The following is a 17,493-nucleotide window of genomic DNA, read 5'->3' on the forward strand; positions in this document are numbered from 1 at the left end:
CCATAATATCATCAGACTTCGCGCCCCCATTAGGCATTAATGAATAAGATATTAATTTAATAATTGAATTGTCCCTTTTGTTTCATCTCGCGCTTAGCAAGAGGAATAGGAAGACAGTCATCATTTTCATATGATGACATGTCTTACATGTCCTAAGGATGTACCGGTCCTATGTCAAAACTCAAAGTAATTATAATGAAAAAAATCAGCTCTGTGCGATCCATATCCACCTTACAATTTTTTTACAAAGTGCTTGAAATATAGAGCTGAAATTGACTCCATTTTTCAGATCGGAATATCAAATAGTTTAAGCTCACGCTTCGCGCTCGCTTTGATTTTCATGATAAAAGATGTATTTAGAATGCCTAGATTCTAGGTCTAAATATGAAACACGCGAGCACATGTTTATTCAGATATTCAACTTGTTCTCTAATTAAACCATTATCCAGTTTCAGATCACAATATAAACAATTTTCTGCTCCCGCTTTGTGCTTGCTTCATTAATGTAGGAATTACTCATTCTTTTCAAAATTTACAAAACATGAATAAAGTGTCCCGTATTTAGGTCTAAGTCTCGATTTTGTTTCCGCTCGCGCTTCGCGCTCGCATCAATTGTTTAGTTATATAGCTATCATATTCACGATTACAAAAATTGATTAAAATTTTCCATTCTTTATGTAGAAATGTCAAAATTTTTCAGCTCGCGCTTCGCGCTCGCATCAATTGTTTATTATATACATATTCTGTTTAAGTTACAAAAAGTCCTTAGAATTTCCATTCTTTAGGTAAAAATGTCAAAAAAATTCAGCTCGCGCATCGCGCTCGCATTATTTGATTTTTAAAATATATAACGTCTTCATGACTAACTGCATGCAGTCTTTAACGGGTACTTTTTCCACCAGTTCATTTCTGCTCGCGCTTCGCGTTCGTAGTAATTATTTATTTGCATACACATATTTTTTGGGAAAACAAACATTGCCCAGAATGTGCAAAAATACATAAGATTTCCAAAAAAATTTAGCTCGCGCTTCACGCTCACATTATATAAATAAGGATTATGATATTATATATTTATGTTGATTTATAAGAATAAAGCTAAGAAGACTACCCCTTCACAGAAACCAAAAATCATCTTCGAGCGGCCGATCGGGGAAAATATGGCTGAAAAATATTTCCGGGGCCCCCCCCTATTGGCGAAGGCTGGATCCGCCCCTGGAACACCTAACAGGCAGCGCGAGCGAAAATTTTATATAGTGACATGAAAGATTCTTTTTATTTCCATGTCTTCCCCTCATCTCATTTTTGTCACTCGTCTTCCTCCTCTTCTTTTTTTTCTCCTCTCTTTTCCCTCCTTTTTTTATTTCTTTCTTCCCTTTTTTCATTTTGTTTTGCTCCGCCGCGGCGCGCCGGTGAGGCGCACACAGTACTGGACAAGCTACAATGACTTTCACGTATACGGGTACCCATTTCGCACCTGGGTCGAGAGTGGCAAAGGATGCTAGACCCTGGTGGGATTCGAACACACAAACCTCCATTTACAAGGCGAGAGTCAGAACCACTACACCATGGCTCTACCACACAACTTCCGTAACTTTAAAGAACGTTTCAAACACAAAGCTTTTATCTTCTGATTGTTAGTTTTGTAATCATTCAAAAGTAAGAAGTGCCCAGCAAATATTTTCATTTTCTTTGTGATTATCGTGGAACGTTGGTCAAAGTAAGAAAAAAACATTTAAAAATGTCGTTTACGTTTTCATGGCGAGAAAATACAATTTGAAATGTATTTGGGGAGCCAAACACATTTACATATTCTACATTTAATACAGACGTATAGGGCGTATAACCACCTTTATCGTCATTACCATTGATATCATTAGAGTCATCACTATCGTCATCATCATCGATCATCATCATCACCACCGCCACCCACTTCATGAAAATTATGCACCATAAACACCACTATCAACATCATCGCTTTACGTCGATTCCCGCAAACAAAGATGGCTTCTAGAGGAAACCATGATGTTTTATAGGGAGTGCATGGGAGTTATCAACTACAGATTATGTCACTTTTTTCTAAATAGAATTTCAGGGGTAACATAGAACCCATAACTATCGTCTTATCCTTTCTTTCCAGTTCTCACTCTTGTATTGTCCTTCCTCTTTTTTTCTTATTTTAACTTCTTGAAGAATCATAAGGGGCGTGGTCGCTGTAGCTGCCCCCCCCCCCACCGACGCGCCACCTGGCAGCTTCTTACCCCATTATGAGGAATCATTTACGAGTATATTTAGACTATCAACCATATAATAACCCATATAATAACGCGAACTAGTAATATATGTGTATGCTATCAACCAACCTCAGCACCCATAGCCCATGCTCCTATCACCTGACTACACGCTAGACTCGATGACCCAGCCGGGCGGTCATCACAACGACCCTGGTAAAGGGAAACTTCCACGTCGGAATCAACGTCGCAATGGTAGACCTCGATATGGTGAACGAGGTCCTCGTTGCCTTCTGTTACCTCTACCTCATACTAGAATATAATGGAAAGAGACAAGAAAGAAACCATTAACATGATTAAAGACATCTTTGTTTGAATTTTTAGGACAGCACATGCTTGGTAATTCATAACAGTAAATAATGTATTAAATAGTATATATATATATATATATATATATATATATATATATATATATATATTGTTCTCTTCATCCATTTCTTTCACACAATATTTAAATATAAAAGAGTTGCCAAAGCTGTAGTACATGTATAACTTCACACACATATATATATATATATATATATATAAATGTAAACAGGCATCCACTCTTTAACATGACTACTGTGTCTTGTACCAAATACTTAGGCGAAAAAATGCCAAGACGATTTGACGTTGCTGTAGACCACAATTTAATCCGAGCTTTCGGCCTTAGGCCTTCTTCATGGGTATGTTTGTGTATTTGTACATATGTATGTATATATATGTATAAGTGTATTTATGTACATAGATTTATATGCGTATGTGCATGTATGTATTTGTACATGTATGTATATGTATGTGCATATATTGTATACGTACGACGTCATTGTTACATATGTTATTATCAGTTATTATATATGTACATGTATATGCCCATATTTCCACCTGTTCCTCCCTCTATACTATTGATATGTTTCGTTCGTTTTTGTTAAAATAGAACCCATGAAGAAGGCCTAAGGCCAAAAGCTCGGATTAAATTGTGGTCTACAGCAACGTCAAATCGTCTTGTCATTTTTTCGCCTATATATATATATATATATATGTATATATGTATATATGTATATATGTATATATGTATATATATATATATATATATATATATATATATACATGTGTGTGTGTGTGTGTGTAACCGTCACTGCTGCTTTGTTATCTTCTTGGAGCCAGTATGTTTATTTCCAATCTTTAATAAATATAATTTCGTATAAATATTTCGTCCACCGTGATAAAGATGGCTATTTTGATTAAAAATGGCCACTTAGAAATAAGCCACTCACGATTAGCTCATGATCAACTTTTCTCAAATGACCTTTGTGATTTTTCATTAGGATAAGCACTATCATTTTCAAATGTAGATGTTGCGTAAGCTTTACCGGTAGAGTATTCAAATTCTAAGAACAAAAGGCATTGTATAGACCAGGTGACTAGAATAGTTCATCAGGGATATCAGTTTGGAAATCTGTTTTATTGTTTGCCTTTGGCACATTCGACTATTGTTTACTGTCAAATACCAATGATTATGAAGGCTCTATTTATTACTCTTCAGCTTGGATGTGATAAAATGAATATTTTGAAAGGAATACATGAATAATCATCAAATCCCAAATGCCTATATCAGTGAATTTGAAAGCCACCTTCATGGTTTATCTCAAATGACCTTTCTGCTCGTGCGCAGTTTACATCCGTGAACAGGCTTATTAAAATACCTTTACAATGTGATGTTTTACATCTGCGTCAGGAAACTTGGAAACTTTACACCAATATGTAGTGTCATCACCTGGAACAGTAATCTATAAAAGAATGAAAAATTATTCCAACTTAACACAAGGTGGTGCACGAACCACGAGTCTCGCCTGATAAGATATGCAATATGATCTTTTGACCCCTAGATGACTTTTGACCTTATCATCCTCAAGAACATAGTGTGGTAATACAAAACGATCATATGTACCAATTATAAGAACAATTGATACAGGTATATAAATTCGAGCAAGTTGAGCAGAAACTTAAAAAAAAAAAAGGATGGACATGACCTCATATCATTTGACATTTTGACTCCTAGATGACCTTTAACCCCATCATCCCCATGAACACACATGTGGTATTACCCAAGGATCGTTTTGTACGAAATGTAAACACAATTAAATGATGAAAAAATAAAGAAATTATAGCAATTTGAACAAAAAATTGACATTTTGGCCCCTATATGACCTTTAACTCATCATCCTCAACACACATGTTGTATTACCCATGGACAATTTGTACCAAGTGTGAACATAACTGGTGCAGAAATAAATAATGAGAGCAATTTGAACAAAAACTTGACGTTTTGACCCTTAGATGACCTTTGACCCCATCACCCTCAACAACACACATGTCGATTTACCGAATGATCATTTGCAGAAATTGCTATCGAAATTGATGCAGAAACAAAGAAATTAGAACAAATTGCACAACAGCCAAAAAAAGAAAGGATGAACATGACCTCATATCATTTGACATTTTGACCCCTAGATGACCTTTGTCCCCATTATCCTTATGGACACACATGTAGTATTACCCATGTATCATTTTAAACAAGTTTGATCAAAATTAATGTCAGAAATAAAGAAATGAGAGCAAGTTGGAAAAAAAAACCTTAAAACAAGGATGAACATCATTCGACAGTTTGACCTCTAGATGACATTTGAACCCATCATTATCATGTGGTCGCATGTGATATTACCAAGCGACAATATGGACATAATGCAATAATAATAATAATAAATGAGAGCAAGGTGAACAAAAACTTTTACATTTTCGAACAGACCAACGGACTTACCAACAGGAAAAGTGATTATATTAGGTCTCTGCCGAACTTCGTTCAGGCGAGACAATAAAAATATATACCATGATAGTACAACTTTGTGTTCGGATCGAAAGTATACAACCCCCCCCCCCCCCCCCTTAAATCTAGCATAGGCCTGCATAGTAAAATTATTTTATTAATTTTATTTCAAACCACCTATATGTAGTTGGTACACAAAATGTTAAAACGGCTGTTTTCGACTCGCCGTACGGCCGCCGTAGAACAAATGTGACCAAGGTATTATATAACATTGCACTTGAAATTAAATTATTTTTGTTGCAATTATAATAACAATAATCAGTTTATATATAGCGCATAACGCATAATAATCACGTTTCTATGCGCTTCAGAAAATAAAGACAAGAACAAGATGTGTTGGTTGGTTGGTTCACTTTGTAGAGGTTGTTGAATTTGAATAGGCCGTTTTGAATTTTTCAACTGAATCAATTGCTTTCAGGAAATTTGGGAGTTTGTTCCATAAAACAGAGGCTGCATGAGTGTCAGGGAAGAAATTTATTTAATCTAATTCCTTTGATTAGACTCATGTTCTGAGTTTATAAAGATAGTTCATGTGTTGTGAATATTTAAGCCTAGGTAAAAATGTACATGTTTTGAATATTTCATAAAGCAAGCGTTGGAAACGTTTGATACCCCCCCCCCCCTTAGAGTACAAGATCAGGTGGATGCCAAATTTTGTTCAAGTGTTAGAGATTTCGTATTAGGTAAGCATTTTCATACACATAATACATGTGTCATGAATAGCTAATACTGTGCTTTAGCATTGATGAATGTAGGTGTACAGATGTACAGGAAGTCTTTTGTTATTAAGAATGTGTTGCTTTATGCACTCATCTGTTATTGAAATTCTTTGAATTACTTTATAGAAATTTTACAGTTAGTCCTAGTAACGGTAGGGTATATTAGGAGGTTAATTTCAGTATTCAGGGAGAACCACCTAAGCTAGAATAGACTACGGATGTTAATATAGGCAGTCGAAGTTAGAACTGAGGGACTACGTCGGTGACGAGATAACGACCCCAGCTGCCGCCGGTTCTCCACCGACATGATTCGTCAAAACTCATGTCATTATTGGGGGCTCGATCTCGTCCAATAATTCGTTGAAGCCACATCTCTGATCTGAGGGCTACTCATCAGGGGGCAACTGTCTGCGGAGGCCGAGGCCGAGTGGAAGAGACATCGCAAGCTGCGGAGGCCAGGAACTGGACCGACCACCAGGGCCGAGTGGGGCATGTCAAGCCAGATGAGATGATGGGGGCTCTAGTCAACTATTGTTTAAGTTAAGTTATATTTTGTTATATCCATGTATATTTCATGTACAATCATTGTAAAGAAACCCAAAGGAAACCACAGAATGACAAAAGAGATTTGATTAAATCTTTTACTAACTGTATTTATCAGTTTTACGCATTGCTTATTTGGTGTCAAGCAGCAGTAGGTAGATAATTTAAAAAAAAGTCACTCGCCACGTGACAATGAGCAAATCAACGTTCACCATGTCCCGTATTCTGAACTCGGGTTTAAATTAAACCCTGGTTTTAAATTGAGGTTTAACTATGGAAAGCCAGTTCGGGAACAGATCCCTAACAGTATAAATCCACTCTATTATCTAAATTAACACTCACATTGTTGATAATTGTCTGGGAATGATAACTGAAGCATTTTTCTTCATTATGAAAGCAAACGAATTAGTAAATATTAGAAATATGCAATATAAACAGGATACAGATAGGCAGACAGAGAGACAGACAGATAGATAGACAGATAGATAGACAGATAGATATATAGATAGACAGACAGGCAGATAGATAGATAGATAGATAGATGTATAGACAGATAGATAGATTATTTATACTCGGCTCCTACACAGTCGAGCACTATTAGATATTGCAGTATATCACTATATACTTACCTACCAGATAGATAGATATATAGACAGACAGACATGCAGATAGATAGATAGATAGGCAGATAGATAGATAGATATATAGACAGACAGATATATAGACAGAAGGATGGATATATAGATAGACAGACAGACAGATAGATATATAGATAGACAGATAGATAGATAGACAGAAGGATTGATAGACAGACAGATAAATAGATATATAGACAGATAGATAGACAGAAGGATGGATAGATGGATGGATAGATAGATAGACAGATAGATAGACAGAAGGATGGATAGATGGATGGATGGATAGATAGATAGACAGAAAGAGAGACAGATAGATAGATATACAGACAGGTAGATAGACAGACAGATAGATCGATAGATAGATAAACAGAAAGATGGATGGATGGATGGATAGATAGATAGAAAGACAGATATATAGACAGACAGGCAGATAAATAGATAGATATATAGACAGGCAGATAGATAGATATATAGACAGACAGATACATAGACAGAAGGATGGATATATAGATAGACAGACAGATAGATGGATATATATATATGGATAGGCAGACAGACAGACAGATAGATAGATAGATATATAGATAGATAGACAGATAGACAGACAGAAAAATGGATGGATGGATGGATGGATAGATAGATAGACAGACATACAGATAGATAGACAGACAGGCATATAGATAGATATATAGACAGGCAAATATATAGATAGATAGATGTATAGACAGACAGATATATAGACAGAAGGATGGATGTATAGATAGACAGACAGATAGATATATGGATAGATAGACTGAAGGATGGATAGACAGACAGACAGATATATAGACAGAAGGATGGATGGATGGATAGATAGACAGACAGAAAGAGAGACGCATAGATAGATATACAGATAGATAGATGGATGGATATACAGAAAGACAGACAGACAGATAGATAGGTAGATGGATGGATGGATAGATAGCTCGATAGATAGATAGATAGCTAGATGGATGGATGGATGGATAGATGGATGGATAGATGGATGGATGGATGGATGGATGGATGGATAGATAGATAGATAGATAGATAGACGGTTATTGATCAAGGTGTTATTGTGGTAGATGCATTGTTATCTAACTTACCGTGGATTAATAAGAGAATTTAAATGCAGTATTAAACAAAATGAAACTCAGTATAAGAAAGAGAAAGACCCTCTCTATTTCTAATTCATTAATATATTCATTCATATTTTGATATAACTGATAAGAAAATATTATTGGAATGTTAAGTACTTACGTCATCAACGGTAACCTCAATAATTTTGGTATCAGATGGAAAGCTTGGAATGGGTCGATCTGGTTTAAGTAGTGTTACCCTTCTTAAAGAGTTATGGAAGGGTGTAACAGAGGACTCCACTGTATCGTTTAAAGGCCAGGATCCAGGACCGCGCAGAAAGAGCAGATGCGTTGTACCCCTCTGAAATTAAAAAAAATAAATTATAATTTCGGGTGTACTAATAAAACTGAATATAACTGATCGTTGATAATGATGATCCACAGCATTTATATTGTGACATATTTTTGTTAAAAACATTCATAGGCGCTGGCTCATCCAATTGAGCTAATTACTACACACTGATCGAACAGCTGATTGGTCAATTTGGCTGATTGATTGATAAATGAAAGATTGATTAAGTGATAAAATCAATTAAATAATAAATGCATAAAATAAATGAATTCATTGAATGAACTTAATCAGTACATTAAATGAATGAATTAATCGATTAATAAACAAATATTGAATTCAATAAATTAATTACTAGAAAATTAGTGAATGCATAATTGAATGAATTTAATGGATAAATAAATAAGTTAATGCATACAAAATAAGTAAATAAATGAATAAATGAACGGATAAAATAATGAATCAATTACTAATTAAAATAGATATATAGATAAATAACCTGTTTACATTTTCAAATAGATCCAACTCGATGTAATGATATCTATTGGGTGTCGATCGGTATTCTTGGTTGGGGGGGATGATTGACACAAATATTCTTGTGGATGGGGATCTTTCAATATTACCCCCACTAAAATCACAAAATTCAATTTGTGTTACAAGTAGGCCCAGTTGCGTACTGTGGGTCATGGCATTGGGGGGCACCAGCAAAAATGTTGAGTCACTTAGTGAGCGCGCGAAGCGAGCTCAGTTGCCAGGTATACTGACCTAATAGACACACTTTAAGGACAGTGCCATATATTAAACAGATATGTATCTCACTGATGAAATAATGCGAGCACGAAGCGCGAGCTGAAATTTTAGTATATATTGACCCCCAAACAGGGAGATTTTAAGGACTATATTTAAGGAATCCACTACATATCTCACCACAGTCATCTAATGCGAGTGCTAAGTGCTTGCTGATTTTGTTAGAATTACACATTAAGCACTTGAAGTCATTGTAATCATGATTATTAACATACGCATCTCAATAATCAAATATTGCGAGCGCGAAGCACGAGCTGAAAATTTAGGAAATTCAGACCTGAAAAGGGACATTCTTAAGCTTGTTTGTAGGAATTCACTAAGACCATACGTATTTCGTTAACCAAATGATGCGAGCGCGAAGCGCAATCTGAAAAGTTTTGATATTGAGATAAGAAAAAGGGACATTTTAAGGACTGATTCTAGGAATTCATGGAGAGCAGACATATCTCACTAATGCGAACATAAGCATGGACAAGAAATGTTTTATATTAAGACCTTAAAATGTGGCAATCACTTTAAGTAGTCATGACAAGAAGCATACTATTGCACATAAAATAATAATTCGAAGTGCGAGGAAGTATATTGAAAACAGGAAGTTTTAGTGCCACAGGATTATATATCTCGTTAAAGTTAAACAGATAGTGTGAGCACCAGGAACAATGAAGACATGGGCCCTAATCAAATTATGTTTCATAAAGTTATGAAAAATGCGTCTTATGTAATATAACAGAATTATGGTATAATCTAACATCATAATGAACAATAATTTCTTCTTTCTTCTTTCCCATTACATTCCCTTCCTCTCTCCCTCTTTTTCTCCTTTTCCTCGTTTTTTTGTCAGCCGATTGGATGCCCCCCCGTAGATACCCTACTGAGTGAGCCTATTCTTAACTCATACGAAAGAAAAAAAATGACAAAAATTGTCTGGACCATGTACAAAGTGATCAGTTTATTGAGCATGATGTATACAACTTCTGTCTTAAATCTAACCCGACTGGCAATATCTTTTGTTTTCTTAATGCATGATGATAAAATGCAGATTCGGACAAATTAAGACTAGCACAAATTACAAACTGTGTGGCTTCTCGTGCGCCATCGGGCTTACCGTCAGACGATTTTAACCCTGGATTTTAACACGTTTTAAATATTTTATAAGTGCATGAAACAAAACAAACATAAAAACAATCAAAACTCAACTGTCATGTTATGATATTTCTCCAACATCTTCTTGAATCATCAGTGTGTAATATCAGCTAATATAATGTGTTAAAATGAAATTAATATACCGCATGAGTGTGCTCATATAGAATGCAAAACTGTCATCCCTTTCCAAACTAAAAAAAAATATCTTTTTGCCAAAATAAGAAAAAATCAACCAAGTTTAGTTATGCAAGTCCATAACAATAACAAGAATAACATGGAAAAAACCCTCCGATGTTCATATCCGAAGATACGCTTTACAGAGAAATGAATGATTATTCTTTCTGAAACCATTAATTGATTTCACTTATTAAAAAATTGTAAAAATATGATCATATTATATTGAGCTTACTGAACCTCAATAATTTCATGAGAGGTATCTGATGGGGTCACATGATAAAATGTTTAATATTCAAAAGGGTTGTAGATTAAATGGAACAAACATCATGCACTTGGATGTGGGGAGGGGTAAATCTGAGAAAAGTTGTTTCTATTTTTTCAAGATCTACCCCTCTAGGATTTACATCCATGGAGGTTTCCCTGTTTATCTTGCCACCGTTTTCCACCCGTGTATTTTTCCACCCTTTTGAATTAATTGATTTCTTTAAATTAATTTATTCACCACTGGTGGGATGGAACACCCTATCAACAAAAGTTTTTTTTTCATCGGGGTCCTTTTATATCATGTGTTTAAAAAATATCATATACCGGTAGATAAACATTTAATTCTTTTTCATCTTGAACCTCCACCCATCTGTTTAAAAGCCCTGGAAAAGAATGTTTTTATTTAATAACAATATACACAAATTGCAAGGGAAAAAAACTGATTGATGGCATACTATAATCATCACTATAATCATCATTATCAAACTTTTCATTTTTTCATCATCATTATTACAATTTTTCTACCCTGAATTATTGGGGGGGATGATAATACAGGCCATCCCCCCCACTTGAAATATTGGGGGGGATATATCCCCCCCATCCCCCCCGTGATCGACACCCATGATTATGACCATAAATAAATATTTACAAAAGCCTCATTCTTTGGTAAACATACACTAATTGTAAGCATTGTCAAACCAGTTTCGTGGTAACATGAATCATGCACAATTATCATCACCAAATATTTCAATTTTTTGTTACAACTGCAATCAAAATCTAAGTGATTAATGGATAATGAGTTTATTGAAGTTATAGCTCAAAGCAACGTGGTGCTGCAGACAACAGATATGATTAACTTATTGTTGAATGATGACCGCCTTAGGCATGACATCGGCGGCTTGATTCTCATTTCAGGAACAAGTTCACGTCGAACTGATAAACGAGGTGGGAATCGATTGAAGAGCTTTTCATCGATGGTAATGGTTGACAGGGTCACGTGACATTGCGCTGCAGGTGGTAGGGTTGAAAATGACTCATTGTCAAACTGTCTTAAACTGGAATAGTGGCAACACAAGGGTAATAGATGGGGGAGGGAGACAAGGTGATTTATTAAGCTAGGCTGACACTTGCACGATTCCGTGTCACGAGTCGTGCCAGTGCGCAAACTAGTCGTAAACTGGCGTGAAGTGTGCGTAAACCCGTTGTGACTGCGTGCCATGTCAGGACGAAAATTTTGAAATGTTCAAAATTTTGGTCACCACAAAATTTAGCGACCAGGCGAGTGTTTCATCAACATTTTAATCCGACAAGTTGTCAGATCTGACATCTTTCTCTGATGTTGATTGGCTGAGAGGTACTGTTACTATGGTAACTGTCGGATAAAATGGGACTTGTCGGATAAAACGTCCGACAAGTCCTTTCATGAAACGCTCCCCGGGTCATGAACTATTCACAAACTGTTCGTGAACTCATCGGGACGATGAGGGAGGATGCGTGCTAGTGCGTGACAGTGCGCGCCATGCCACGACTGTCACGAACTACCACGAATGGTTCACGAAGGCTCACGTCGAGATCACGAGTAGGTCACGACATGTACCCGAATTGGTGCGCGTCGCAGCGTGACCGTGCCTTCCCACCGACACGGGCACGTGTACTTCACGCATTGATGCTTTTTTCATTTTGTTTTGGGAGAAGGGGGTTTCTTTTCTTTTATTATTTGTTTTCATTTCTCTTCCCCCTTTTCTTTTCCTTTTCTTTTTTCGCATTTTTTTTTGCTTGTTTCCTTTTTTCTTTTTTAAAGATTTTTTTTCCTCTTTATTTCTTTCCAAGGGGTTAACTTCTCAACCATGTCTTTGAAACAGGACAGTAGACTGTCATACTGTCCAAACTAGTGCCTTCTGGTAATTCATTCCCTGACCCACACTTTCCTTTGTGGATTTTTTCGAGATGGGGTTGCCTTTTCTTTCTCTTCTGCCTCTTACAGCCTTTTCTGCTGCTCTTCAACAATGGCTAGAGCAGCGGCCAGGTTTAGGCATCCTCTCTTCCCTGCAATGATTGTGTCTCTGACATTCAGCATGTTGTCTCTTCTACAGCCAATAAAAAAATGACCAGGGGTTGTGGATGCCCCATTTTTTATGGCGTGCCCAAGTCGGCACGACACAGTTTGAATTGCGTAAACTTGTGTCAATGCGGGAAGTACGTAAACTATGCGCAAACTATGCGTGAACTCGTCGTGACAGTTCGTTTTATTGTGGACACTGATGAGCACACATTCGTGAACTAGTCGTGAACAGTGCGGGAGCCTCCCGGTTCGTGCCCCATAATGGCATGACTTGCCACGACAAAATCGTGACCAAAAGTCGTGCAAGTGTCTGCCTTGAATTATGCTGCAGTGACACTTACATGATTTGGGGATCCGAATAGTTAACGACTAGTTCACGCATCGAATCGCATACTTCTTGCAAATATCAGAATTGTTCGCCTAAAAAGGCATACGCATGCCCAGTTTGGCTATAACGAACGGTCCCTCAATCAAAACGCTGAAAATTTAGTCAAGAATCTGAATACAAATAACTAATTTACTGAATTTTAAAGTTTATCAATATTTTGTGAAAACAGTTATATGCACTTCCTTATAAATATTCATTACGTTTGCTGTGGATGTCAAGTTCCCACTTTCCCTTGTTCTTATGTAACTGCCTGAAATTATTCTTTCATATTTTCATACATGCGAGTATGATGTTTCCTTTGTAACAAAATAAGTTGCAGCCATGATAATTTTTAAACATTCAATCAGTTGTCAATTAAATTTCTTTCATTCTTGGTGGTCAAACTTTGAATAAATATTAAAATACAAAAGAATAAGTGGGTATATGACATCATCAGCTTGCTCATTACATATTCATGAAGACATTCATAGAACTGTTTCACCAGAAATAGTGCAAAACTTTTGAAATGTCTTAACTTTGTTATTCCTTGTCCGATTTTGATGAAACTTTTAGTGCTGTATTTGTCTGTTTATTTTCAGCTTGGAGTACACGAGAAAGAAAATAATAAAAACATCACACTATCGAAACGTAAAGCATATCGATATAACCATGCACCATCAAACGATTTGGAGTTGATTTCCATGGTGTGGCTACAGCATGACCAGTGGGTTTTGGGTCCAGTAAACACTAGGCTGTAGATAGAGGGCTTGTTTCACTACGAGTATATGACCATCAAAACAGAAGAAAGGGAAAGGAAAAGAGTGAAATATCATATTACTTTATGACTATTATGTAAAAATCTATCGAAAAGAAAAATATTTTGTGTTAATAACATCTTGTTAGAACATTTCTTCATCCGCCATATCTGACCCCCAAAAAATTGTTGGCCCATTACGCTACAGTTATAGGCGACACATTAATGTTTACCCTCTAAACATGCTAAAACGCTGAAATACTTGGAGTATTGATTGGTTAATTCAATTTCCAGGGATTGTTAAAGGCCAGTGAGGGGGTATATCAGACACAACCGACTGTGACGTATGGTACAGGGAAAAGGGGGTAAACATAATGACAGGATTAGGGGGACGGGGCAAAGTGAAGAAGAGAGGAGAACAAGCTCCAAACAAGGTGAAGTTGTTTCTCATCTACTTTAGATAATAATACTCTCACTGATTTATCATCCAAACTGTGTTATTGTTGAGGGAAGGAGGAAGAGAGAGAGGGGGGGGGGGGATGAGGGATACAGTAGATAGTACGAAGTTAAGAAATAAATAGATACACTTAGGGGCATAATTTATGAGAGGGGGAGGGGAGTGTGTCTGTGTGTTATGGTGTGTGGGAGGGAGGGTATGTGTGTGTGTGTGGGAGGGTGTGTGTGTGTGTGTGTATGTGTGAGATAGTGGAGGGGAGAGAAAGGGAGAGACGAGAAAGAAAGGGAGGGAGACGTTTGAGGGGCCTTTGGAATGGGAGGTTGAGTCGTGTGAACACAGAAAAGGTAATTGAATTATGATTGAATGAATGGGATCGACATGACGATGAAAACGTTAAACTGTTGCAATGTAAAGGAAAAGAGAGTAAAACCCATGAAGAAAGACAAAGAAGTATGAAACGAAAAAAGAAAAAGATTTTTCAGTTTAAACCTAATACGGCATAATACAGCACCCAATAATAATAATAATTATAATAGAATAAGAAATAAATTAAAGAAATAAAAAAATGATAAAAAGAGAATGATAAATAAATCATAAAATAATAAAACAAATAATTTGGTATTTTTTATTTATTATTATCATTTTAGAGATTGTTACCTTAGTTTTCTTCACCATTTAAGATACTGTATCACCAACAGACCTCCTAAATAACATATGATCTAATTTTACTTTGAGGAAAGGGGTTAAAGGTGAAGATTCCGAGTGAAGCAGTGAGAGTTTCCAATTAACTTTACAATATAGGTTAAACTCCACACAATCAAACTGATTAGGACAGCACGAAGCAAAAAACTGCTATACAAACCAAACACTAGTCGGGCCTATGAAATAAAATCGCATGAACGCACGAGTGCAAACGAAAATGGCAACCGGAACAAAGAAAGAGATAGAACAAATGCTTCGATTCAGACCTAGAATTAAAACACTGAAACCCATGACTCTGATTGATTGAGTGATTGACATTACAGTATTACGGTTCTCAAATATCCGGCCATCCGCGTTCTCCCTCAAGTCGATATTCGACTGAAAGATAGCATCACCTGAAATGCCGATCGACTGATTGTACGTTTAATATCCCTTAGTACATGGGTATGTGAAATTGGATCTTTCGTAAATCGACCATTGCTCCAGTGAAGGGCAGAAAAGTTCGATGGACGCAATTTCAGCTATTTTCTATATAGTTATGATTTGTGTATGTTGAATAACTAGGTAACTTGTGCAGCTTTCAGCATAGCGAATGTCCCAACGCGAGCTCCATGGGGTATGTTAGGTGGCGTTTTACCTAGGCATTTTATCAAAATAATACTAAACTTCGACTCCATCTCTTTTCTCCCCATTATCCTTTACTAATCATTATATTGTAATTTGGGGGAATTAAGATAGCATAGTATTTTTTCCATTGAAAAATTGAAAAAAAGTGTTATTTTGCAACTGTTGATGCACGTAATAAAAGTGTGAAAGTACGGCTATTTTGTCAAATTTCAGAGATTAAACAATTTTAATAGAATCAACAGTGTACGTTTGCATTTCAGAGTATATTTTCACTGAACTTCTTTTGGCAAGCAAAGTGGCAATTTTATAAGGCTAAGGTTTTACAAAGTTACCAACAATCAACCAAATTAATCAAATGCAAAATCTAATTGATCTGAGGTTGACACTGGATGAATCACGACCGAGGGTCGAAGGTGCTTCGAGCTGCAGGAAATGGTTTGTTCATGACACGTGCATTGAGTGGAACCCTAAAAATAATGAATATTAATGTAGCATAAATAGTGAAAATGGTAACCTAACATTGCGTTAGTGATAGACCAATGGTGGCTTCAGAAGTTGAGTCTAATGGCGACATCGCCACCACCAATAATTGCAGGAAAATACATGCATAGTATATCAATTACGGCCCTATGTTTGCGCCCCTAAAATTTAACTCAAGATTAAAGATGAACTTCTTTTCAATTTTACAAAAGTTTCAATTGTTATCCTTCCCCGGGATTCTTCCTTATATTCTTAATGTAAATATGCCGAAAATCCCCCAAAAAATTGATGAAATTAATTAAGGAAAAAAAAAACACAACCTGTCATTTTAAGATGCCCCATGTATGTGCATTCATAGGCACCCATTCACCTCGCCTGAATTGAGAGAAGCACAATGTGGATATACATTTCTTGCTGAGAATATTAACGCCATTGCTGAAATTCAATATAGTTTTTTTTGTGATGAAACAGAACTCATACCACTAACCCAGGATGACACCAAGAGGGATATGGGGCTAATACCACCTCTAATCGGGCTATGGGGCTAATACCACCTCTAATCGGGCTATGGGGCTAATACCACCTCTAATCGGGCTATGGGGCTAATACCACCTCTAATCGGGCCATGGAGCTAATACCACCTCTAATCGGGCTATGGAGCTAATACCACCTCTAATCGGGCTATTGGGCTAATACCACCTCTAATCGGGCTATGGGGCTAATACCACCTCTAATCGGGCTATGGGGCTAATACCACCTCTAATCGGGCTATGGAGCTAATACCACCTCTAATCGGGCTATGGGGCTAATACCACCTCTAATCGGGCTATGGGGCTAATACCACCTCTAATCGGGCTATGGAGCTAATACCACCTCTAATCGGGCTATGGAGCTAATACCACCTCTAATCGGGCTATGGAGCTAATACCACCTCTAATCGGGCTATGGGGCTAATACCACCTCTAATCGGGCTATGGGGCTAATACCACCTCTAATCGGGCTATGGGGCTAATACCACCTCTAATCGGGCCATGGAGCTAATACCACCTCTAATCGGGCTATGGGGCTAATACCACCTCTAATCGGGCTATGGAGCTAATACCACCTCTAATCGGGCTATTGGGCTAATACCACCTCTAATCGGGCTATGGGG

At 36.8% G+C, this 17,493-nt stretch overlaps 1 protein-coding gene across 1 annotated transcript in view; it reads right to left on the reverse strand.

The window, feature by feature from the left end:
• LOC129278136 (dopamine beta-hydroxylase-like) overlaps positions 1-17,493 on the reverse strand; it is a 53,274-nt gene that overhangs the window by 16,068 nt on the left and 19,713 nt on the right. Inside the window, exons 3-5 of the mRNA XM_064110611.1 lie at positions 8,333-8,512; positions 3,974-4,057; positions 2,361-2,540 (exon numbers count right to left, since the gene is read on the reverse strand). Coding sequence (XP_063966681.1) covers positions 2,361-2,540; positions 3,974-4,057; positions 8,333-8,512 — 444 coding nt within the window. The remainder of the gene's footprint in view (positions 1-2,360; positions 2,541-3,973; positions 4,058-8,332; positions 8,513-17,493) is intronic.

This window comes from Lytechinus pictus, chromosome 15 (genome assembly GCF_037042905.1).
Source record: "Lytechinus pictus isolate F3 Inbred chromosome 15, Lp3.0, whole genome shotgun sequence".
Taxonomy (NCBI): domain Eukaryota; kingdom Metazoa; phylum Echinodermata; class Echinoidea; order Temnopleuroida; family Toxopneustidae; genus Lytechinus; species Lytechinus pictus.